This window comes from Haliotis rufescens, unplaced genomic scaffold, assembly GCF_023055435.1.
Source record: "Haliotis rufescens isolate VD_foot unplaced genomic scaffold, xgHalRufe1.0.p SCAF_1, whole genome shotgun sequence".
In the NCBI taxonomy this organism is placed as follows: Eukaryota; Metazoa; Mollusca; class Gastropoda; order Lepetellida; family Haliotidae; genus Haliotis; species Haliotis rufescens.
This window is the reverse complement of record NW_025963779.1, coordinates 62,433,302-62,460,516: the sequence shown is the minus strand read 5'-3', so window position 1 is coordinate 62,460,516 and position 27,215 is coordinate 62,433,302. Positions and strand designations below refer to the sequence as shown.

At 38.0% G+C, this 27,215-nt stretch overlaps 1 protein-coding gene across 1 annotated transcript in view; it reads right to left on the bottom strand.

Annotated features, from left to right (window-relative positions):
- LOC124112576 (ceramide transfer protein-like) overlaps positions 1–25,453 on the bottom strand; it is a 43,865-nt gene extending 18,412 nt beyond the window's left edge. Inside the window, exon 1 of the mRNA XM_048399174.1 lies at positions 25,092–25,453. Within this exon, the coding sequence (XP_048255131.1) occupies positions 25,092–25,322 (231 nt within the window). The 5' untranslated portion in view covers positions 25,323–25,453. The remainder of the gene's footprint in view (positions 1–25,091) is intronic.
- Between the last annotated feature and the right edge of the window lie 1,762 nt (positions 25,454–27,215).

Sequence of the window (27,215 nt, the reverse complement as noted above, 5' to 3'; positions counted from 1 at the left end):
ATAAGGACTAGAAGAAATTTGCCATTTTTTAAGGGTTTTGCTATATGTTGTCATTGTAAGGACTAGTGGGCTAAATATGTTTACCCCTGCCTTGTCATAACTCCACACAGAAATTCCGTCTTCCATGAGTGTAAGTTGACTGGACAGCTATTTTCAGCATGAAGTGGTCTCAAAATAAAGCTATGGTAGTGAAAAGTTCTGTGGCATTTATCATAATACCCTGGATATATAATCATGATAATACAACTTTGTAATATAGATGGTGGCGACATGAAAAGTAACTGTTTCACACAACAAAATAACAGTCACCATAAATGCCCGGATGTAATGACTTCTTCAACTTATATTTGATACCTTAACATGTTTAATCATGTTAATGGTGTACAAAATAATTAACAATAATAATATTTCATTTGTGGTCACCTTGACTATCAGAATATCAACAAAGCTTACTGAATTCCTGCATGAGGTGCACTGATGGACAGTTATGCCTTAATTATCACAATTAACATAGTTTGTTGCATGAGGTGCACTGACGGACAGTTATGCCTTAATTATCACAATTAACATAGTTTGTTGCATGAGGTGCACTGATGGACAGTTATGCCTTAATTATCACAATTAACATAGCTTGTTGCATGAGGTGCACTGATGGACAGTTATGCCTTAATTATCACGATTAACATAGTTTGTTGCATGAGGTGCACTGATGGACAGATAAGCCTTAATTATCACAATTAACATAGCTTGTTGCATGAGGTGCACTGATGGACAGTTATGCCTTAATTATCACAATTAACATAGCTTGTTGCATGAGGTGCACTGACGGACAGTTATGCCTTAATTATCACGATTAACATAATTTGTTGCATGAGGTGCACTGATGGACAGATAAGCCTTAATTTTCACGATTAACATGGCTTGTTGCATGAGGTGCACTGATGGACAGTTATGCCTTAATTATCACAATTATGATGTAGTTTTTTGGAAATACTATGTTATGTTGGCTGAACTTGCTGAAATCTCAAACTATGTTAATCGGAATAATTAAGGCATAACTGTCCATCAGTGCACCTCATGCAACAAACTATGTTAATTGTGATAATTAAGGCATAACTGTCCGTCAGTGCACCTCATGCAACAAGCTATGTTAATTGTGATAATTAAGGCATAACTGTCCATCAGTGCACCTCATGCAACAAGCCATGTTAATCGTGAAAATTAAGGCTTATCTGTCCATCAGTGCACCTCATGCAACAAACTATGTCATGTACATAGAAGTCAGCTGATTAGTTGCCAGATCTTATTGTTTCAGCAATATTTGGTACATTCAAACATAGACGTGATAGAAGTCAGCTAATTAGTTGCCAGATCTTATTGTTTCAGCAATATTTGGTACATTCAAACATAGACGTGATAGTAGTCAGCTGATTAGTTGCCAGATCTTATTGTTTCAGCAATATTTGGTACATTCAAACATAGACGTGATAGAAGTCAGCTAATTAGTTGCCAGATCTTATTGTTTCAGCAATATTTTGTACATTCAAACATAGACGTGATAGACGTCAGCTAATTAGTTGCCAGATCTTATTGTTTCAGCAATATTTTGTACATTCAAACATAGACGTGATAGACGTCAGCTAATTAGTTGCCAGATCTTATTGTTTCAGCAATATTTTGTACATTCAAACATAGACGTGATAGAAGTCAGCTGATTAGTTGCCAGATCTTATTGTTTCAGCAATATTTTGTACATTCAAACATAGACGTGATAGAAGTCAGCTAATTAGTTGCCAGATCTTATTGTTTCAGCAATATTTGGTACATTCAAACATAGACGTGATAGTAGTCAGCTGATTAGTTGCCAGATCTTATTGTTTCAGCAATATTTGGTACATTCAAACATAGACGTGATAGAAGTCAGCTAATTAGTTGCCAGATCTTATTGTTTCAGCAATATTTGGTACATTCAAACATAGACGTGATAGAAGTCAGCTAATTAGTTGCCAGATCTTATTGTTTCAGCAATATTTGGTACATTCAAACATAGACGTGATAGTAGTCAGCTGATTAGTTGCCAGATCTTATTGTTTCAGCAATATTTGGTACATTCAAACATAGACGTGATAGAAGTCAGCTAATTAGTTGCCAGATCTTATTGTTTCAGCAATATTTTGTACATTCAAACATAGACGTGATAGACGTCAGCTAATTAGTTGCCAGATCTTATTGTTTCAGCAATATTTTGTACATTCAAACATAGACGTGATAGACGTCAGCTAATTAGTTGCCAGATCTTATTGTTTCAGCAATATTTTGTACATTCAAACATAGACGTGATAGAAGTCAGCTGATTAGTTGCCAGATCTTATTGTTTCAGCAATATTTTGTACATTCAAACATAGACGTGATAGAAGTCAGCTAATTAGTTGCCAGATCTTATTGTTTCAGCAATATTTGGTACATTCAAACATAGACGTGATAGTAGTCAGCTGATTAGTTGCCAGATCTTATTGTTTCAGCAATATTTGGTACATTCAAACATAGACGTGATAGAAGTCAGCTAATTAGTTGCCAGATCTTATTGTTTCAGCAATATTTTGTACATTCAAACATAGACATGATAGACGTCAGCTAATTATAGTCAGTTGGCCAGGGGTGAAAAACAAGATTTTCGTTCCCACATTTCCCTGTATACCTTAAACCTTGTCTATTGTATAAAGGAGGTATCTGTACACAATTTTCATTGGGTAGTAAGCTTGCAAGTGTGTGCAGGAATTTTCAGGGGGTCAAAATTGCATAAATTGAAGGAAAAATGCATACTTTGACAAAATTGGCTGTAACATTTTCATTAAGTCATTAAATTATCCAAATTAAGTCTTTGATTACAGGTAATAGGTTCGGTTATCTGAATTTGGCAAACATTTTGTTTCATTTAACTGTTATTCTAATTCTCAGTGGAAACTTTGGTAAAAATCATGTTTTTTTACTTCATTTTCAAATCTTGTGAGTAGGTAAAACACTAATTCCATTGAATTGTGACAATAAAACCACTATAACTGGGTATTAAAATCTGCCTTAACCATTGTACTATCCTATACAAAAAACAAAATGAAAACATATTACATAGGGGTTGAGATATTGTATACAATGTTACTCCACCCCCCAAAAACCAATTTTGATGAAAATTGCTTATTAAGTTATGGTGGTAGATGATGTTGCTGTAGTGGATGAGTGGGATAATTGCAACAATGCCTAAACACACCAAAATAGTAAACTCAGAAAGAAAAATTATGTTTCAAGTTTTTCTGTGAGCATTTATGGTGGCCATCTTGAATTTCAAGATGGCCGCCATTTTGACCTGTTTTTAAAAACAAGATCTTATATAGTTCTTCAACATGGTCATGTAATATATCATATGAAAGCTTTTTACATTGTCTTTTCAATGATGTACATTATTCACTGACTCCTGTGGTAAATTGACCCCCAACAATGAAAAAAGGAAATATTGAAAGCTAATTTCTCTCGTGACTTCAACCCATACCCAAATTTAGATTTATATTGAAATTGACATATTTTCACTCAAAATTGTAGATATACAGCACTTTAGTTCTACAACATGGTCATGTAATATATCATTTGGAAGCTTTTTTACATTGTCTTTTTAATGATGTACCTTATTCACTGACTTCTGTGGTAATCTTATCCCCCAATAATACAACAAATGATATATCGAAAGCTAATTTCTCTAGCAACACCAACCAACCTCCAAAGTCGTATTTTAATAAAATGGACATCGTTTCACTCACAAATTGTAGATAAATTGCACTTTTGTCTGAGCATTTCACTAGTTTATCGTTCGAGTGAAAAAAAACATGAGAATACTTGTAGTATTATGAAGTATTAAAGATTACATCACAGAGTCAAGGGCTGTGAAATAATGTCACCTCTAGTCACCGTCAGAGTCCATCTCTTCTGGAAAGGTAGGTAAGTTGTTTCTGTTTAGGCATGACATAGCACAACTGCATCCAAGGGAACATGTTCTTGGCGCAGCAACACCTGGATGAGGAGCATCTGCCTGTTGTGCATTTACATGTGAGCAATTCTAGACACAGTGCTGGCATTCGTTTCTGGCTCATTGGGATGGTTTCTATGACATCCTCAGTAGATGACCACCTATACTCTTCTGGTGGTGGAATGTCAGCCTTTCCTTTGTGTGCAGAACACCACGTGATGCACTGGTGCTGACATCTGAGTAGAGGTTGTGTGGTGGGAGTTCCTCTAGGTCTCCAACTCTGTGGAACATGTCAGCTGTAAGTGTATTAATGCTAGTTCCAGTCGATGCTGGATTGTACACTTTGACAACAAATGTTTCTGTCTTTTTCTGATTGTGCGATAAATATGTTCCAGGTCGACTTCTTGCCATTACCACTGAACTGGCTTGTTGTGTCACAACCATGACCGCATGGAATGCTGGTAGAGTTGCTACAACATCTTGAGTGAGAGATTGATGTACATCATCAACTTGTATGAATAGTAGGTCCTTTGCAGTACCTGTACCCACCTATATCTGATTTGGTAGATTTGGTATCGCTGCAGATTGATCTAAGGAAGATATTACATCATCATGGTATGAATCGAGGTGACAAGCTTTTGTCAGAGTTCACTGACAATCGATTGGCGAATAATGCTGAGAGTATTCATGACAAAATATCAGAAGTGTGTCCAACAGTACATGTTCCGCACTGTACATCATGCAGATATCAAAGAAGTCAACTCAAACCAATACCTTTAAGCAAGGAAGACAACGTTTCAGAAGGTTGCTGAGTGCCACCCTCAGTGGAAGAGAAGTAAACGTACCACATCTTCTAACACATGAGCTGTCCCAGACCCCACCTTCCCTGGCAACAACAGATGGCCTACTGTACAACAAAGCTGCATTATCACATTTGCTTGCAGATTCTCATGGTACCATCAACTGATGACACATAATGCATTGTTATTTCTGGCATGGCTCTTGTACAGGTTATAGGCAAACCAAGCAAAGCTAGGCCCTTTGGAGATTTGGCTGATGTTTTCAATTGGAATGTGCTGAAGAACTTCGGTGAAACTTGTACTTAAGTCGATGATGTCTTTGACCAATATGTTGCAAAGTCAGTAAAATCTGCAACTCGGACAAAAAGAGGTGATCGATCAAAGAAAACTTGAAGAATAATAGATAAATGAGACATCCTTCTGCTGGCTACATTGTCCAGTTTTATTGAAATGAACAAGCAAAATTTGATACAATTCTTGACCACATAATTGCACACACAGGCACAGCATCTCCATCATAATCATCAAATCATCATCATTGTAGGTGGATTAAGCAGCCCAATTACAGCAGTATCTTCCATAGATCAATCTGAAGCAATGCCAAATCTACTGTCAACACATAAAGAGGCAGCTACACGAATGGTGATCAATGTCATGGATGCCTCCTGCAATGGATACGACCACAGTGTCATTAACAGCTGAGACACTGATGTTAGAGTACAGTTGACGCATCATAAACATCGTTTTCTGCTCAGATATGAATGGGTGCATATCAGTTGATGATGTACATCAATCTCTCATTCTCTCAGATATTGTAGCAGCTCTACCAGCATTCCATGCGGTCACAGGTTGTGGACCTGGAACATATTTATCGCACAACCATATTTGTTGCAACCAACAGAAAAAACTGGTGCCTTCAACATGAAAGAGACAGACTCACTTGTCATCAAAGTGTACAATCCAGCATCGACTGCAAGTAGCATTAATACACTTACAGCTGACATGTTCCACAGAGTTGGAGACCTAGAGGAACTCCCACCACACAACCTCTACTCAGATGTCAACACATTTGCATCACGTGGTGTTCCGCACACAAAGGACATTCCACCACCAGAAGGGTATAGGTGGATGTCTACAGACGATGTCACAGAACCCATCCCAATGACCCAGGAATGAATGCCAGCACTGTGTCTAGAATTGCTCACATGTAAATGCACAACAGGCAGATGCTCCTCATTCAGGTGTAGCTGCGCCAAGAACATCATGGGATATTCCCATTGATGCAGTTGTGCTATGTCATGCCTAAACAGAAACAATTTAACTTACCTACCTCTCCAGATGCGACGGACTCTGACGGTGACATTATTTCACATTTTATTTTTAATACTTAATAATACTACAAGTATTCTCATGTTTGTTTCTTCACTCAAATTATAAACTAGTGAAATGCTCAGACAAAAGTGCTGTATATCTACAATTTTGAGTGAAAATATGTCCATTTTAGTTTAAATCTAAATTTGGGTATGGGTTGAAGTCACGAGAGAAATTAGCTTTCAATATTTCCTTTTTTCATTGTTGGGGGTCAATTTACCACAGGAGTCAGTGAATAATGTACATCATTGAAAAGACAATGTAAAAAGCTTTCATATGATATATTACATGACCATGTTGAAGAACTATATAAGATCTTGTTTTTAAAAACAGGTCAAAATGGTGGCCATCTTGAAATTCAAGATGGCCACCATAAATGCTCACAGAAAAACTTGAAACATAATTTTTCTTTCTGAGTTTACTATTTTGGTGTGTTTAGGCATTGTTGCAATTATCCCACTCATCCACTACAGCAACATCATCTACCACCATAACTCAATAAGCAATTTTCATCAAAATTGTTTTTTGGGGGGTGGGGTAACATTGTATACAATATCTCAACCCCTATGTAATATATTTTCATTTTGTTTTTTGTATAGGATAGTACAATGGTTAAGGCAGATTTTAATACCCAGTTATAGTGGTTTTATTGTCACAATTCAATGGAATTAGTGTTTTACCTACTCACAAGATTTGAAAATGAAGTAAAAAAACATGATTTTTACCAAAGTTTCCACTGAGAATTAGAATAACAGTTAAATGAAACAAAATGTTTGCCAAATTCAGATAACCGAACCTATTACCTGTAATCAAAGACTTAATTTGGATAATTTAATGACTTAATGAAAATGTTACAGCCAATTTTGTCAAAGTATGCATTTTTCCTTCAATTTATGCAATTTTGACCCCCTGAAAATTGTTGCACACACTTGCAAGCTTACTACCCAATGAAAATTGTGTACAGATACCTCCTTTATGCAACAGAAAAGGTTTAAGGTATACAGGAAAATGTGGGAACGAAAATCTAAACTAAGCCTCTTTTCTGCTGGTGGCCAACTGACTATTAGTTGCCAGATCTTATTGTTTCAGCAATATTTGGTACATTCAAACATAGACGTGATAGTAGTCAGCTGATTAGTTGCCAGATCTTATTGTTTCAGCAATATTTGGTACATTCAAACATAGACGTGATAGAAGTCAGCTAATTAGTTGCCAGATCTTATTGTTTCAGCAATATTTTGTACATTCAAACATAGACATGATAGACGTCAGCTAATTAGTTGCCAGATCTTATTGTTTCAGCAATATTTGGTACATTCAAACATAGACGTGATAGAAGTCAGCTAATTAGTTGCCAGATCTTATTGTTTCAGCAATATTTGGTACATTCAAACATAGACGTGATAGTAGTCAGCTGATTAGTTGCCAGATCTTATTGTTTCAGCAATATTTGGTACATTCAAACATAGACGTGATAGAAGTCAGCTAATTAGTTGCCAGATCTTATTGTTTCAGCAATATTTGGTACATTCAAACATAGACGTGATAGTAGTCAGCTGATTAGTTGCCAGATCTTATTGTTTCAGCAATATTTGGTACATTCAAACATAGACGTGATAGAAGTCAGCTAATTAGTTGCCAGATCTTATTGTTTCAGCAATATTTTGTACATTCAAACATAGACGTGATAGACGTCAGCTAATTAGTTGCCAGATCTTATTGTTTCAGCAATATTTTGTACATTCAAACATAGACGTGATAGACGTCAGCTAATTAGTTGCCAGATCTTATTGTTTCAGCAATATTTTGTACATTCAAACATAGACGTGATAGAAGTCAGCTGATTAGTTGCCAGATCTTATTGTTTCAGCAATATTTTGTACATTCAAACATAGACGTGATAGAAGTCAGCTAATTAGTTGCCAGATCTTATTGTTTCAGCAATATTTGGTACATTCAAACATAGACGTGATAGTAGTCAGCTGATTAGTTGCCAGATCTTATTGTTTCAGCAATATTTGGTACATTCAAACATAGACGTGATAGAAGTCAGCTAATTAGTTGCCAGATCTTATTGTTTCAGCAATATTTTGTACATTCAAACATAGACATGATAGACGTCAGCTAATTATAGTCAGTTGGCCAGGGGTGAAAAACAAGATTTTCGTTCCCACATTTCCCTGTATACCTTAAACCTTGTCTATTGTATAAAGGAGGTATCTGTACACAATTTTCATTGGGTAGTAAGCTTGCAAGTGTGTGCAGGAATTTTCAGGGGGTCAAAATTGCATAAATTGAAGGAAAAATGCATACTTTGACAAAATTGGCTGTAACATTTTCATTAAGTCATTAAATTATCCAAATTAAGTCTTTGATTACAGGTAATAGGTTCGGTTATCTGAATTTGGCAAACATTTTGTTTCATTTAACTGTTATTCTAATTCTCAGTGGAAACTTTGGTAAAAATCATGTTTTTTTACTTCATTTTCAAATCTTGTGAGTAGGTAAAACACTAATTCCATTGAATTGTGACAATAAAACCACTATAACTGGGTATTAAAATCTGCCTTAACCATTGTACTATCCTATACAAAAAACAAAATGAAAACATATTACATAGGGGTTGAGATATTGTATACAATGTTACTCCACCCCCCAAAAACCAATTTTGATGAAAATTGCTTATTAAGTTATGGTGGTAGATGATGTTGCTGTAGTGGATGAGTGGGATAATTGCAACAATGCCTAAACACACCAAAATAGTAAACTCAGAAAGAAAAATTATGTTTCAAGTTTTTCTGTGAGCATTTATGGTGGCCATCTTGAATTTCAAGATGGCCGCCATTTTGACCTGTTTTTAAAAACAAGATCTTATATAGTTCTTCAACATGGTCATGTAATATATCATATGAAAGCTTTTTACATTGTCTTTTCAATGATGTACATTATTCACTGACTCCTGTGGTAAATTGACCCCCAACAATGAAAAAAGGAAATATTGAAAGCTAATTTCTCTCGTGACTTCAACCCATACCCAAATTTAGATTTATATTGAAATTGACATATTTTCACTCAAAATTGTAGATATACAGCACTTTAGTTCTACAACATGGTCATGTAATATATCATTTGGAAGCTTTTTTACATTGTCTTTTTAATGATGTACCTTATTCACTGACTTCTGTGGTAATCTTATCCCCCAATAATACAACAAATGATATATCGAAAGCTAATTTCTCTAGCAACACCAACCAACCTCCAAAGTCGTATTTTAATAAAATGGACATCGTTTCACTCACAAATTGTAGATAAATTGCACTTTTGTCTGAGCATTTCACTAGTTTATCGTTCGAGTGAAAAAAAACATGAGAATACTTGTAGTATTATGAAGTATTAAAGATTACATCACAGAGTCAAGGGCTGTGAAATAATGTCACCTCTAGTCACCGTCAGAGTCCATCTCTTCTGGAAAGGTAGGTAAGTTGTTTCTGTTTAGGCATGACATAGCACAACTGCATCCAAGGGAACATGTTCTTGGCGCAGCAACACCTGGATGAGGAGCATCTGCCTGTTGTGCATTTACATGTGAGCAATTCTAGACACAGTGCTGGCATTCGTTTCTGGCTCATTGGGATGGTTTCTATGACATCCTCAGTAGATGACCACCTATACTCTTCTGGTGGTGGAATGTCAGCCTTTCCTTTGTGTGCAGAACACCACGTGATGCACTGGTGCTGACATCTGAGTAGAGGTTGTGTGGTGGGAGTTCCTCTAGGTCTCCAACTCTGTGGAACATGTCAGCTGTAAGTGTATTAATGCTAGTTCCAGTCGATGCTGGATTGTACACTTTGACAACAAATGTTTCTGTCTTTTTCTGATTGTGCGATAAATATGTTCCAGGTCGACTTCTTGCCATTACCACTGAACTGGCTTGTTGTGTCACAACCATGACCGCATGGAATGCTGGTAGAGTTGCTACAACATCTTGAGTGAGAGATTGATGTACATCATCAACTTGTATGAATAGTAGGTCCTTTGCAGTACCTGTACCCACCTATATCTGATTTGGTAGATTTGGTATCGCTGCAGATTGATCTAAGGAAGATATTACATCATCATGGTATGAATCGAGGTGACAAGCTTTTGTCAGAGTTCACTGACAATCGATTGGCGAATAATGCTGAGAGTATTCATGACAAAATATCAGAAGTGTGTCCAACAGTACATGTTCCGCACTGTACATCATGCAGATATCAAAGAAGTCAACTCAAACCAATACCTTTAAGCAAGGAAGACAACGTTTCAGAAGGTTGCTGAGTGCCACCCTCAGTGGAAGAGAAGTAAACGTACCACATCTTCTAACACATGAGCTGTCCCAGACCCCACCTTCCCTGGCAACAACAGATGGCCTACTGTACAACAAAGCTGCATTATCACATTTGCTTGCAGATTCTCATGGTACCATCAACTGATGACACATAATGCATTGTTATTTCTGGCATGGCTCTTGTACAGGTTATAGGCAAACCAAGCAAAGCTAGGCCCTTTGGAGATTTGGCTGATGTTTTCAATTGGAATGTGCTGAAGAACTTCGGTGAAACTTGTACTTAAGTCGATGATGTCTTTGACCAATATGTTGCAAAGTCAGTAAAATCTGCAACTCGGACAAAAAGAGGTGATCGATCAAAGAAAACTTGAAGAATAATAGATAAATGAGACATCCTTCTGCTGGCTACATTGTCCAGTTTTATTGAAATGAACAAGCAAAATTTGATACAATTCTTGACCACATAATTGCACACACAGGCACAGCATCTCCATCATAATCATCAAATCATCATCATTGTAGGTGGATTAAGCAGCCCAATTACAGCAGTATCTTCCATAGATCAATCTGAAGCAATGCCAAATCTACTGTCAACACATAAAGAGGCAGCTACACGAATGGTGATCAATGTCATGGATGCCTCCTGCAATGGATACGACCACAGTGTCATTAACAGCTGAGACACTGATGTTAGAGTACAGTTGACGCATCATAAACATCGTTTTCTGCTCAGATATGAATGGGTGCATATCAGTTGATGATGTACATCAATCTCTCATTCTCTCAGATATTGTAGCAGCTCTACCAGCATTCCATGCGGTCACAGGTTGTGGACCTGGAACATATTTATCGCACAACCATATTTGTTGCAACCAACAGAAAAAACTGGTGCCTTCAACATGAAAGAGACAGACTCACTTGTCATCAAAGTGTACAATCCAGCATCGACTGCAAGTAGCATTAATACACTTACAGCTGACATGTTCCACAGAGTTGGAGACCTAGAGGAACTCCCACCACACAACCTCTACTCAGATGTCAACACATTTGCATCACGTGGTGTTCCGCACACAAAGGACATTCCACCACCAGAAGGGTATAGGTGGATGTCTACAGACGATGTCACAGAACCCATCCCAATGACCCAGGAATGAATGCCAGCACTGTGTCTAGAATTGCTCACATGTAAATGCACAACAGGCAGATGCTCCTCATTCAGGTGTAGCTGCGCCAAGAACATCATGGGATATTCCCATTGATGCAGTTGTGCTATGTCATGCCTAAACAGAAACAATTTAACTTACCTACCTCTCCAGATGCGACGGACTCTGACGGTGACATTATTTCACATTTTATTTTTAATACTTAATAATACTACAAGTATTCTCATGTTTGTTTCTTCACTCAAATTATAAACTAGTGAAATGCTCAGACAAAAGTGCTGTATATCTACAATTTTGAGTGAAAATATGTCCATTTTAGTTTAAATCTAAATTTGGGTATGGGTTGAAGTCACGAGAGAAATTAGCTTTCAATATTTCCTTTTTTCATTGTTGGGGGTCAATTTACCACAGGAGTCAGTGAATAATGTACATCATTGAAAAGACAATGTAAAAAGCTTTCATATGATATATTACATGACCATGTTGAAGAACTATATAAGATCTTGTTTTTAAAAACAGGTCAAAATGGTGGCCATCTTGAAATTCAAGATGGCCACCATAAATGCTCACAGAAAAACTTGAAACATAATTTTTCTTTCTGAGTTTACTATTTTGGTGTGTTTAGGCATTGTTGCAATTATCCCACTCATCCACTACAGCAACATCATCTACCACCATAACTCAATAAGCAATTTTCATCAAAATTGTTTTTTGGGGGGTGGGGTAACATTGTATACAATATCTCAACCCCTATGTAATATATTTTCATTTTGTTTTTTGTATAGGATAGTACAATGGTTAAGGCAGATTTTAATACCCAGTTATAGTGGTTTTATTGTCACAATTCAATGGAATTAGTGTTTTACCTACTCACAAGATTTGAAAATGAAGTAAAAAAACATGATTTTTACCAAAGTTTCCACTGAGAATTAGAATAACAGTTAAATGAAACAAAATGTTTGCCAAATTCAGATAACCGAACCTATTACCTGTAATCAAAGACTTAATTTGGATAATTTAATGACTTAATGAAAATGTTACAGCCAATTTTGTCAAAGTATGCATTTTTCCTTCAATTTATGCAATTTTGACCCCCTGAAAATTGTTGCACACACTTGCAAGCTTACTACCCAATGAAAATTGTGTACAGATACCTCCTTTATGCAACAGAAAAGGTTTAAGGTATACAGGAAAATGTGGGAACGAAAATCTAAACTAAGCCTCTTTTCTGCTGGTGGCCAACTGACTATTAGTTGCCAGATCTTATTGTTTCAGCAATATTTGGTACATTCAAACATAGACGTGATAGTAGTCAGCTGATTAGTTGCCAGATCTTATTGTTTCAGCAATATTTGGTACATTCAAACATAGACGTGATAGAAGTCAGCTAATTAGTTGCCAGATCTTATTGTTTCAGCAATATTTTGTACATTCAAACATAGACATGATAGACGTCAGCTAATTAGTTGCCAGATCTTATTGTTTCAGCAATATTTGGTACATTCAAACATAGACGTGATAGAAGTCAGCTAATTAGTTGCCAGAACTTATTGTTTCAGCAATATTTTGTACATTCAAACATAGACATGATAGACGTCAGCTAATTAGTTGCCAGATCTTATTGTTTCAGCAATATTTTGTACATTCAAACATAGACATGATAGACGTCAGCTGATTAGTTGCCAGATCTTATTGTTTCAGCAATATTTTGTTTATTCAAACATAGACATGATAGTAGTCAGCTGATTAGTTGCCAGATCTTATTGTTTCAGCAATATTTGGTTCAATCAAACATAGACGTGATAGAAGTCAGCTGATTAGTTGCCAGATCTTATTGTTTCAGCAATATTTTGTACATTCAAACATAGACATGATAGTAGTCAGCTGATTAGTTGCCAGATCTTATTGTTTCAGCAATATTTGGTTCAATAAAACATAGACATGATAGACGTCAGCTAATTAATTGCCAGATCTTATTGTTTCAGCAATATTTGGTACATTCAAACATAGACGTGATAGAAGTCAGCTAATTAGTTGCCAGATCTTATTGTTTCAGCAATATTTTGTACATTCAAACATAGACATGATAGACGTCAGCTAATTAGTTGCCAGATCTTATTGTTTCAGCAATATTTGGTACATTCAAACATAGACGTGATAGACGTCAGCTGATTAGTTGCCAGATCTTATTGTTTCAGCAATATTTGGTACATTCAAACATAGACATGATAGTAGTCAGCTGATTAGTTGCCAGATCTTATTGTTTCAGCAATATTTGGTTCAATCAAACATAGACGTGATAGAAGTCAGCTGATTAGTTGCCAGATCTTATTGTTTCAGCAACATTTGGTACATTCAAACATAGACATGATAGAAGTCAGCTGATTAGTTGCCAGATCTTATTGTTTCAGTAATATTTGGTTCAATAAAACATAGACATGATAGACGTCAGCTGATTAATTGCCAGATCTTATTGTTTCAGCAATATTTGGTACATTCAAACATAGACATGATAGTAGTCAGCTGATTAGTTGCCAGATCTTATTGTTTCAGCAATATTTGGTTCAATCAAACATTGACGTGATAGAAGTCAGCTGATTAGTTGCCAGATCTTATTGCTTCAGAAAACAATGTCTATGAATCATTCAGGGCTCAGGGGTTATATCAGTTGTTATTGTAGATATTTGATTACCATGATTACCAACAGCACTACATCCCTACTCATCCTAACAGCGCACACAACTCCATCATGCATAGAGTAATGCAACAGATGGTGGTGATGGTCATGATGATACGAGCATTAACACACAATGAACAGATAATGGAATACAGAATCTGCCTGTTTCTTCATGCATTTATCATGAAGAATTTCGTCTTCAGCACTTTTCCACTGCTTATCATGTGTTTTTCACGATTATTAGACTATACTCATTTGTTCAAAAAGTTGTTCGACACTTAACATGCTTAAGCCCTCCTTTTATTCCTCACAGTCTGTGCCGAAAACATCTAGGACTGCTAGCCTGATCTTGGCTCTTAGCACCATTTTCTGTAGAATTTAGTGTTATTCTGTGAACTATTAATAGATGAGCTCACAAGTCTGAACACAATTTGACTAGACTTGGGCTTCGGACTAGTGGCTAACGCTGCAGACATTAAATATGCTGAAGTGACATTTTTGTGTTCAATCATGTAACCAAAGCTCCACACGTATGGTATCTGGTTACCTATCAGAGAATGTAGTCACTAGTGGATGAGTCAGGAGTGAGTGAGTGTGTATGGTTTTACGCCGCTTTTAGCAATATTCCAGCAATATGCCGACGGGGGACACCAGAAATGGGCTTCACACATTGTACCCATGTCGGGAATCGAACCCAGGTCTTCGGCGTGACGAGCGAACGCTTTAACCACTAGGCTACCCGACCGCCCCGGATGAGTCAGGAGCAGCAACAGAGCTTGTCTAGTACAAACTGGTGCCTGGCTTTGCTTGTGACCAACAATGTAGGGTTTTTTATGTTCTGCTGTATGGGAGCCATACCTGAAGCCCTTTTGTTTGAAGGCTGATAACTTTGTGGGGGGTGTATTTACACATGGTGCCTGTCTAATATCAGCATGATCAAGTAGAAAACAGGAACTATATTTCTACAAATTTGACCTTTAAAAAATATTAGCATCATTAGACCACAAGTATATACATGCAATAGCAGATGACCATTTCCTGACTGGATGAGTAGGCAGGGCTTGTGTAACGTTATTGTGCTGAATGAAGTGTCTGATATCGTATGGCTGTCCACAGTATTTAACTGTGTAACTGACTTAGAAAGCAGTCTGTGAAGTTATTATTGACCGATTTATTTATAAGAATTGACTAAAAGATGTTCAATATTTGTGTGCATTCATGGAGGCATAAGCATAAAAACCAGTGAGCACACTGGTCTTACCATGCTGCCGCAGGAATAATTCTAGGGTGGGACCTTGTGCTTTTAGCCCCTAAATTTGAAAAAAAAATCTAATACAGTATGGCATTTTAACATTGTGCTGTATGGCCAAATGTGGGTGTACCTCTTGAATATTTGAAATTTTCACATAAAAGTCCCATGTCACAAAATTCCTGGAGTGAACCCTGCTTACCTGTATACCTCCATTAATCATTGTTAATACTAAACATATTGAAGTCAGTCCTTAAATAAACAAGCCAGTAACTTGTTTATACCTCCCCCATATACTCAGCTGAACCCAATGACATGGGCTTGCAAACATTTGATGACATGTAAATCTTTCAAAACCGTATCAGAATCTAATAGGGTTATCTGTTGATAGTCATAAACTGGTTATCTACTCTCGTCTTCCTTGGACATGACATGACCCCATTGGCAACTAGAGCCAGATGTACCACCTATACCACATAGAGGCCCAGGTTTTACGCAGCATTTCTGAGATGTAAGAATACATGTACTAAGATATTCTCATAGTGGCCAGATCATAAATAAAGGTCACATTGAGCACCATGAGGGCAGACGGTGGTGTATAAAAGTATATATTATCATCGACACAAAGTCTCAGCTTGATTACTGTGACATCCTAATTTGCTATAATCTATCTGCAAGTATCCTCTACAAAGTTTGAAAATTTGCATAACAGACCATATTTTCTTCATGTTCTTCATGCTGATGTGAATATTGATTTCCATACAGAAAATACAGCCATGTAGAAGGGGAAAATACCGGTAATTGCCTTGGAACTATTATCAACATAGGTTGTAGTTTCATCGATGTTTCAGCAGAGTTTGTTTTCTAATGCAAGATTTCTATCGATTTAACTTGCATATGTTTTAAGAAGGCTCCCTTCTGGTAATTTTCTAAGCGCCAAGGGTGCTTATTGGTATGAATACAGCACTCTTTCCGCATTTTACTGAAACTGACTGTTTCAATTCTGAAGTCCATAATGATCCTAGACATCCCAAGTTTCAGGCTCCCTCTTGTTTCAGCAGTTCGGATGTTACAGATGGACAGATGATGGACAACACGTCATACCACAACTATGGTAAGCATGCTTGGACCTACTTCCATCCAGGGTGCCGTTGTACAAAGCGATCTTAGCCCTAAAGTGATTGTAACTCCCATACCTTAACATAGACTTACGATAGTCGTAGCACTAAGGTTGTTGTGTACAATGGCACCCTGGTGAACTAAGTGAGTGTGGCCTTATAGAGACAGTGTCCAACAGTAGTGGTCAGGTACCTGCGTAAACAATACGCTTCCCAGTTCCAGTGCTGTCACAGAAACCAATAGTGAGTGAGTGAGTGAGTATGATTTTACGCCGCTTTGAGCAATATTCCAGCAATATCAGGGCGGGGGACACCAGAAATGGGCTTCACACATTGTACCCATGTCGGGAATAGAACCCGGGTCTTCGGCGTGACGAGCGAACGCTTAAACCACTAGGCTACCCGACCGCCCCCAGAAACCAATAGGAAGTGTTCACAGGTAATACACGGTCACTCGTGATCCACACCACCACTCGCTCACATCAAAGGGACATCCACGACCGAATGTACCGGCCTGCTGGGTTTCACCTGGAAACTGTTCAGGTTAACTCCAGCACTAACACTTGAGTCATGATGATATCAAAGGTGATCTCTTGAAAACATTGTATACATTTGAACCCAAAGGTTTTGATGTTCTCAACACACTCTCTCTCCGACATGTATACCTGCCTGATGACAGTTCATTTGTGAACATGCTGAAGTAGGCATATACTGATGAAACTATATTCACCATGGTCACAGTACTCTGTGTAGGCATCATCTGCGGTCAATTAGCAGGATTAGAGTGAGTGAGTGAGTGAGTTGGGTTTAACGCCGCTTTTAACAGTATTCCAGTTATATCGCGGCGTGTCAGCTTAATGTGGGAGGAAAGCCCGAAGTGATGCAGGTCTCAGACGTTTACCACTTCGGTGAAACCCACGAGCACGGGTATGGTGCTGACAAACCTAGAAACATAATCGGGGTAACAGGATTAGAAAGACGGGCAGGCCCCAAATTATTTAGATTATCAGATTTTTAATGTTACTGCCATGATAACTATTACATATCAACAAGCATTTGTTTGTTTGTTGTTTAACAGTAGTGGACGTAACGTAGACCCGTCTCATGTACAAGTGACCACCCGAGAGGGAGGTCACTCGTCTGCGTGACTGTCTGTCAGTGGACCGTGGATTTCAAAAATGTCTCTACAAGTGTTATTTATGAAAATAATAAAACAAAAATAAGTACAGTTATTGATCATCATACCAGTTATCAAATGACATGAAAACAATGTGATAAGAAGAGTAATAAACTGTCAAATTAGGAGAAAAATGTGCTAAAAATTGAGACAAATCTTCGGTTTTTGACCACGTCGACAGAGATTTTCTCCTATGTACATATTTTTCAAGACTTACATGTAGTATTTTCTAGAAGCTTGTTTAAAGCCGCACTCAGCAATATTCTAGGTCTATGACGGTGGTTAGTAAAGAATCAAGTCTGGACCAGACAATCAAGTGATTGACATCATGAACATCGATCTACGCAATTGGGATACGATGACATGCATCAACCAAGTCACCGAGCCTGAACACTTGATCCCATTAGTCGCCTCTTATGACAAGCATAGTCGCCTTTTAGGGCAAGCATGGGTTGCTGAAAGACCTATTCTTACCCGGATCTTCATGGGTGTTTCAACAAACATGCATGTTCAGCTGATATACATGATATAGGGAAAATACCCATGGCTCACAACATGAGCACAAATAAAACATAAACAAACCAGAACCAACACCGAAAACCAAGAAAAATAAGTCAAGTTGACATTGTGTCACTGAGTAATCATGTCCTTGAAATTGAAGTGAAAAGCATGGTCATGGCCACTGCGGGAGTTATTCTACAAATACAGCTTTATGTACAGTAGAACAAGTAGCCTGGAAAGAAGGAGTGTAGAACACCTTGGAAACAGACTGATACATGGAGTCACAGATACTAGTTGAGACATGGAAGATGGAACTGTACCCCACAGATCGACGGCTGCTGCCGATTAGAGTCACAAGGGATGTTTGAACAGCATTGGTCTTGTTGAATGTTACTAAACTTTAATAATTTATGAGGAAATAATTCCAAATGCAGGGATAATTCTAGGGTGGGGCCTTGTGCTTTTAGCCCCTAAATTTGAAAAAAAGGCCCACATTTTCAAATACAAAGGGGCATTGTAACATTGTGCTGTATGCATGGTATGGACAAGTGTGGGTATTCTTCTGGATATATGAAATTTTCAAATAAAGGGCCCATGTCGGAAAATTCCTGGAGTGAACCCTCCAAATGTATCAACATGATCAATACTGATCCCACAGACCCTGTGGTAGCCCAGAAAATGGTGACTTGTGTACTGTTTAGATAAGTCTCAATGAGGGGATGGTTCATGCAACAACTAGGGCACAATCTGCCTTCTATGGATGGGCGGCACCTTTGATCTCGCCTCAACCATGATAGAAAAGTAATAAAACCATGTACACATTCTGCCCATCACCATGGGAAACATAACTCTTCAATACATGCAATAACTGATAACAGCAAACATTAACATTACTGACAATAGCATACCTGCAAGTATAGGTAACATTTGCATGCTTTAAGACATCATGACAATAGTAATTAGGCTTTCTAAATGAACCACTCCCTACACATCAATATCCCTTAAGTCTGTCAAGCAAATACACAAGACTGGCTCTGAACATGCAGTAGCTCATCGGTATTTCCAACATTACGGTGGTAAAGTAGAAAAAAAATATGGATAACATAACAACTTCCTTATGACACCATCATAGCGACGCTTTGGTATAGATCCTTATACGGTTGTCAAGAAAGAGTGAGTGAGTGAGTGAGTTGGGTTTACACCGCTTTTAACATTATTCCAGTTATATCACGGCGTGTCAGCTTAATGTGGGAGGAAAGCCCGAAGTGATGCAGGTCTCAGACGTTTACCACTTCGGTGAAACCCACGAGCACGGGTATGGTGCTGACAAACCTAGAAACATAATCGGGGCGAACCAGGATTGGAACGCACAATCATAGGTTTCTGGCGTGCCCAAGGGACGCAACTCTGCATAGCGAATCGCGGCACCTTAGACAACTGGGCCACCCGTGCCCCCTGTCAAGAAAGAATGAATAATGAAGATGGTACAGATATCATGATATATGGTAGGTGAAGGATTACCAGTAACAACAATTATCATTCGTCAGAGGGATTAACATGACTAAGTTAACTAATAACAACAGAAGGAAAATGGAGTAACAACATGATGGACAGAGAACACACGACGATGAAGACAATTAAACAGAAAGCTTGACAACGGTATAAGGATCAATAAGAACCGTTGGTTTACAATATACATGGTATAATAAAGCAGGGTTTTACCTTGACAAAAATGACATATCAAGCTTAAGAGGCGTGGCATGCTGACCAAGGGTGACCATCTCCTGCAAGACAATGCTCCAGTACACAACTCTCATGTTGCCCAGACAGAAGCGCGGTCCTGTGGCTATGAAATCCTTCCACATCTTCCTTACTCTCCTGACCTTGCACCATCTGACTTCCACCTCTTTCCAACCACGAAGTCATTTTTGAAGGGAAAACGTTTCACAGATGATGAAACACTGATTTCTGAAGTCAAGTCCTGGTTTGAGCCGAAAATGAGGGCTTTTACAAGCGAGGTCCCCATAGTTGCATAAAACGATGGGAGAAGTGTGTAACTTTTGGTGGTTCCTATGTGGAGAAAGACTAATACCTATGCCAAGTTTCATTCCACTAGGTCCATCGGAAGTGGGTCAGGGGAAATCTTTAATGAACACCCCTCGTATGTTTTGGTTATAATCACACTTATCTTGGGGGCCGTCAACTAATACAGGTAGATAACAAGCTATGCCTTGAACATGTTGCATGTCTAGACAAGCAATATCATGATATGTTTACTCTGAGTCAATAGAAAGTAGAAGTACCTACTGGATCATGACTCATTTTTTTAAATAATAATCATACAATAATGATAATGACTGCAAGTTTGCATATCTATGATCAGGGCAATTGTTGACATATGCCTCAGAGCACCATGAAATATCAATAATGAACCAGCTTCTTAAAACTCTACACAGGGTTTTACACAACGTACAAATGTGTAGAAGAGAAAATATTTCATCCCATTTGGCACACAATAATATTCATTGACCAAATTCTTGACAAAAAATATAAAGGTCCTGTCATTGAAGTATTAATGAAATCTTACAGCACAGAACACTACACCATTACATTACAGGACCCTTGAAATTAATTATTGGGTGTCCTCTGAACCAGAGTGATGTAATTCAAGGTAAAACCCATGCATATACAAGTTAATTTTGTTGTCAGATATAGAGTGGTTGAGCACAGAAATAGTTCAAATATCCATGAAACTAAAAATGTTTTCAATAATAGTACTAGGCAGTTACCCTGGTTAAATACCTATTCGGCACTGCTGTGTCTACCTTAAAAACATAATCTGTAAATCATCATGATTATAATGATTATGGTAATCAAGGTATTATGCCCAAGAAAATATGTCAATATTCAGTTTTAGTAGGGGCGGTCATAACTTGGGCTGGGACGAGTCCAAATTTACATCCTGGTACCCAACCAACTATTACCCGACCCTACCCGGGTACCCACTGTAGGTCTCAGGAGATGTCTCAAAATGTCCGAATGGGAACATTTTTAGCATAGCCCTGGCAAAACGTATTAAGATACATGTATTAAACAATCTGGTCATTCATACACTGAAGTTGAATTAAGCTATATCTTTATTTAACCATATGAAAAACACTAGCGTAACCATAGAGTTCTAGATAATTTTGGTCATTAAACAATATATCACGTGACTAACCACGGGTCCGGGTAGTCCTGTGGGTACCCGGGTCCTACTCAGTACCCACCCGACCCGGGTGCCCAAGTTACCCGTCCCAGGCCAGTTAACCTGGCAAAGCGTATAACGCTAACAGTCTCAGGTTGCCTGCTGTGTATCTTGCTTTACTAATCTCATACCTCATCAATCCTAGGGGTAAGTTAAGTTACTGTTAGTTTAGGATACCCCAAACTTTATCCTTAGCCCTTGGATCCCCTTTCTGATAAAATACCTGTTTACAACCATTAGGGTTTTGTTTGTTTGGTTGGTTGTTGTTTAACACCGCACTCAGCAATATTCCAGCTATATGACGGTGGTCTGTAAATAATCGAGTCTGGATCAGACAATCCAGTGATTGATATCATGAGCATCGATCCATGCAATTGGGATCGATGACTTGCATCAACCAAGTCAGCGAGCCTGACCACCCAATCCTGTTAGTCGCCTTTTACAACAAGCATAGTCGCCTTTTACGGCAAGCATGGGTTGTTGAAGACCTATTCTACCCCGGATCTTCACGGGTTAGGTACCCCTTTCTGATTGAGTACCCCTCCACGATCATTTGTTAAGCCCCTCTTGCCAATCAAACACGCCTTTACATTCCTTAGGTCTAGTGTGAGTTAGGATATGGGTCAGCTTTCTAACAAATTAATCTAACTGAATTTTAAGGTAATCTGTAGAATATTTTTCAAGTTTCGAGTTTTGCAGGGAAACAAATGGCAACTTCACATAAAGGTAAACAAGCACCAATTACTTGTGATAGCAAAAGTGATCTGATGGTAAAGTGTTGGCAAATTAGGTTTACTCATTAGCTTTGCTTCAAGCTGTCAATGACAGTTTGATCCTCAACGTGTCATTAATTGAAATCACCACTAAACTACAGTAGAACATAGATATAACAAACTACAAGAGACCGGAGAAATCAATTCGTTATATTCGTTGTTCCTTATATACGTTTTCGCTCTGCCATCTTAGCTAAAACAAAATACAATACACATACACGTTTATACATGTTTCCTCCCACATCTACTGGTGATTCAGTTAAAAAGTACCAACATTTTAATGCAATGGTCGGATGAACTTGTATCTGAAGTTATTATTTGATCAGAATTAAGATTAACATAATGCAAGTTTAACTAGGTTAAATCGTCACCAGTAATTGTGTTGATTCACGTCTGATAGCGTACAGCCAGTTGTCAGTGACACTTGACGCTGAGTGAGATTTCTCAGTTCGCTATACACGTCACTAATTAGTGGTAGATGGGCTTGTCGGTGATCAGATCTCAGTTCGCTGTATCGGTTAGTTCGCTGTAGAGAGTTCGTTATGTACGTAAATTTTATATGATAATGTATAGGTGATAAATCGGGGATGTTTTAACAGTTCATTGTATCCGTTTGGTCGCTCTATCCGTGTTTGTTTTTTTTATATCCGTGTTTTGCTGTACTTAAGTCGCATGAGGACAGCTTATAACATAGCTTTCCAATGCACTATCATGTCTATTGTGCACATAATTTCAGCAACTATCAGTTGTGTAAAAGATGATTGTGGCTTTATTGATCTACCTCCAGTCATGATATAACAAGATAATAAACAAACAAATGACAGGATCATAATCACACTCACAGTACTTATCACTGTAATACTAATCATGCTTAGGTCAGACTGACATTCTGTTCAGTATATCGAGCAAACTTACATCATCAGAAATTCACATCGTAACCTGACTGCACTATCATGACTAATTCCATTTCCTATTGATCATGCTCAAGGGTATATTATGAGAGATCACTATCAATTTCACAATCCTCTTCCTGTCATGCATACAAATTTCCTGTTGATTGTATCTTGTATCGTGTTACATCTCAGACAGCAGAGATTCATTGGCAAGGACAATTCGGAAGCATTACTGGCTTTGCCCATGTGAAATAATGTCATATGCTGAAAGAAAATTGTGACCAAAAAAATAAGTCACAAAAACACAGACAGTAGCCTGCAACCTTGGGGTATCGCGGTACTTGTCATGTACGCTGAACAGAACAAAATGCACTCCCTAACTGTTATGATTATTCGTGTTCTCTATATCAGATGTCATTTATTTGATCTAACAATGCATATTTTACCGATAAAAGTTAATTATTTACATTAGTAGCTCCGAGTAAAAGCCGGGCCTCGCGCTCAGTTTGACGAGGGAGAGAACTCCATCGTATCGCAGTACAGAGACAAATTGTGTATGGAGGTCCGAATTGGACAAAAAGAGGACATAATTCTACCAACCACTTAGTATGATCATGCCAGATATCAGTGATTTGTCCAGACAAGTGCAAAGACAGCACAAGTAAAATTCTAAATGTGTTATCTATAATTGGTATTCAATGCATGTTTACAGAAAAGTAAGAGAAAAATATTTTAAAAATCAAAAACAAAATATCAGAAATGATATTCTAAGATCGTTTATAAAAAAAATTGGATGACAATAATTTGTGACATAATGGAAAAAGGTTAAATGTTAACAATAAATATATAAAAAAACACTCCTAGTATGCCCAAAGTATGTATTTATCTTTTGGCTACTAGTGAAGAACGTATTTCTAAGTTTGGCATTATGGCCCTTATGATCTCCCAATAGATTCTGGACACAGAATGTGTGGACTACATAACTTCCGTTACCTTAGTAGTCGTCATGAATATGCAGATGATCTAGTTCAGGTCGATAGAGAAAGTTTACTTGGGGAACTGCGGGTTATACCGTTGGCAATTGATAGATGGGGGTAAGGCAATATTACAAAAGATGCCAGAAATATGTATCAACGCATTAATAACTCCTTACTTACAGCAGACGGAACATTCCGAGGAAATTGAAGTTGTTTACGAAGTGTGCACTTCCTGGTTACTGATTTGCATTAATACACAGCTACTAAGAGGCGTGTCCCGCGTGAACTACTGGAAATCACAAATGCCGCGATACGATGAATGCCGCGGTACCATGGGGTCAGAGTATACATACATAATATTAAACCCAACATTAACATGCTTGCTTTCATCATTGATGATGTAAATCACAATAGTGAATAGCTTCATCAAACCTGCAGCATTTAACACCAGGGACCAATTACTTAATCACATACTTGACCAAAAATAAACCATTATTTACCACAGCTCACACAGACTGGAGACATGGCCTACCTAGTATCTATAGACATGTCACAAATTGAACTGTTTATTCTAATTGATTTCATAAACAAATCCAATCAGCCAATTAGAATTTAGATGGTGTGATTTTGATATACGTCTCCTAATTGTTTCTTGCAAAGGGTGATTACGAGAAAAACAAATCAGTGACACGCCCTTCCCAGTGACTAGTGTCACGGTGCATGCATCTGCTTGCATGTCACGTGAATAATGTCGACACATCAAATGTTCTATCACTTGTTGATTTGCAAACTGGCAAACTTACAATTACACAGGCCTTCGCTAAGCTTACAGCTCCCCGGCATCCAAATGTTGTTTCTGTTTCTGACTTGTAGTAACTCAGTGTCCCATCTTTGAGCACAATATATCTATCTTGCCAACCATGTAAATAGTTTGTCCATTTGCTTAGCGTGCCGTGTTTATCCGGGACATGGGCTTCTTCTTCGAATTCATCTTCGTCATCTGTGAGACTCAAAATGTCTCTTTCTTCGGACATATTTTCTAATGTCTTAAAAATCTTTTCTGGCTCATAGCCAGTAGCTAGGGGCTCGTAGTGTCAGCTGCATTCACAGTTACATGTCACGTTTCCACATAGTAAACACTTCTACATTCGCCATTTTGCTTGGGTCATGATGTCAAATGACGTCATACCGGAAGTCAAGGGACTTTACTCTGTGTCTGCAATTGGAACCCACTAAACGTTTTATGTTGAATTTCAGGCATTCAAATTTGATAGATCAATAACTGTACAGTAAATTCAAACATAAGTTTTGTTTCTATTTTAAAAATTGATACATTTGCCCACTGCAGACACTGATATCACATCATCTATATGAAGCAAAAACCATCAGCTACCTTTAAAATAAATCAACTTTTCTATCTTCATGTCATTAAAGAGGTGTTGTCATGTAGACGACATGTCGACGCATATATAGATGTCAGCTGTAATCTCCTTCTGATCTCGGGTGAGATCGCCCTTTATAAATTTCACATGTGTTGTATTTTTCATTCATCAAAACACTTCTTTTTTCATTTTAATTGCATAAATAAGCAAAAGTTACGGCTAGTGCAACTTTTAAGTGACCCTATACTCACATCAAGGAGCTCCAGCTTCAGACGCTTCAGACGAGAGGCGAAAGACAGTATACCGAGTTTGTTTCTTTATGAAATTGAAAAATGAAATCATTTGCAGCTGGAATAATTCCGACGTAAAAGAATAAACAAATCTTGATCAACTACAATATATTATATCCAGTATATGTTTGGAAAGAGGTAAATATGCTTCATTGATGTACCGTTATATTTATTATATAGTCTGGTCCCATTTATGAAGACATGAAACTTTGTAAGGATAACGACGACTAATGCTCATGGCGGGACAAGAAATCTTCTTGACCATGGTGTGACAAGTAATAAAGTATCATATCCACGTAACGCAGGTATGGCATCACCGTTGTCACCCATAGTCGTGAATCCGGATCTCCCCCCCTCCCCTCCAAAACACACGCGCGCGCACGCACGCACACACACTCGCACACCACACCAACCCCAATTATTATTACACAATCATGACAATAATTTTCTATGTCATATATTGTTTTCTAACACTGATTTCTAGAACATTTAGCTCACCTCATCAGCTTATGTCGTGTCACGTTGTCCGTCGTTAATCGACATCTTCTCTGTGTCTACAATACATATCGAGCTGAAACTTTGATTAATTCCAGCATTGGTGTCGCTGAAAAGGCTCAGAGATTTCGAATGAGATTTAAAAGGCGTATAACATGTCTTTTTGCCCCTAGTACCCAGCCATTCCTGCATGTATCACAATTAATAGATCTGATATGCAGCATGTATTAAAGTGGAAACCCGAATCACACAAAATGCGCTGTTTGGCATGCTTTGGGATTGAAACGTTCTATGAATTATCCCAGCTATGATGTCACTAACACATGCTCATATAATTCTGATCGGATTATAGACATGGCCGCCACAATGGCCATATGACAACATGCACCCATCCGTTTCGAAAGACCGCCTCCGCTGTCTAGTGGATAGAGAGTAAGTCAAGAGAGTCGAAGGTTGGCAGTTTGATCCCTGGCTCCATCATACCAAAACCTTTAAAAGGTAGTATATGTAGTTGTAGTGTTGGTTTTCCCTGCCTGGCGCAAAGCATTAAGGGTATAAAACCTGGTCGGCACGGAGTCAGTAAACAGTGTCTAAGTTGCGGAATGTTATATCAGTGGGATAGCGCTAAAGAGCCAGCATAAGTCCGGACTAGTACAACCAGACACGCACGCGCATGCACGTCGCTATATTCTATATTCAAGTGCAAAAAAATCGTGAAAGGACCTGAAATCTCATTCGCCACATCATTTGCAAAAAGCTA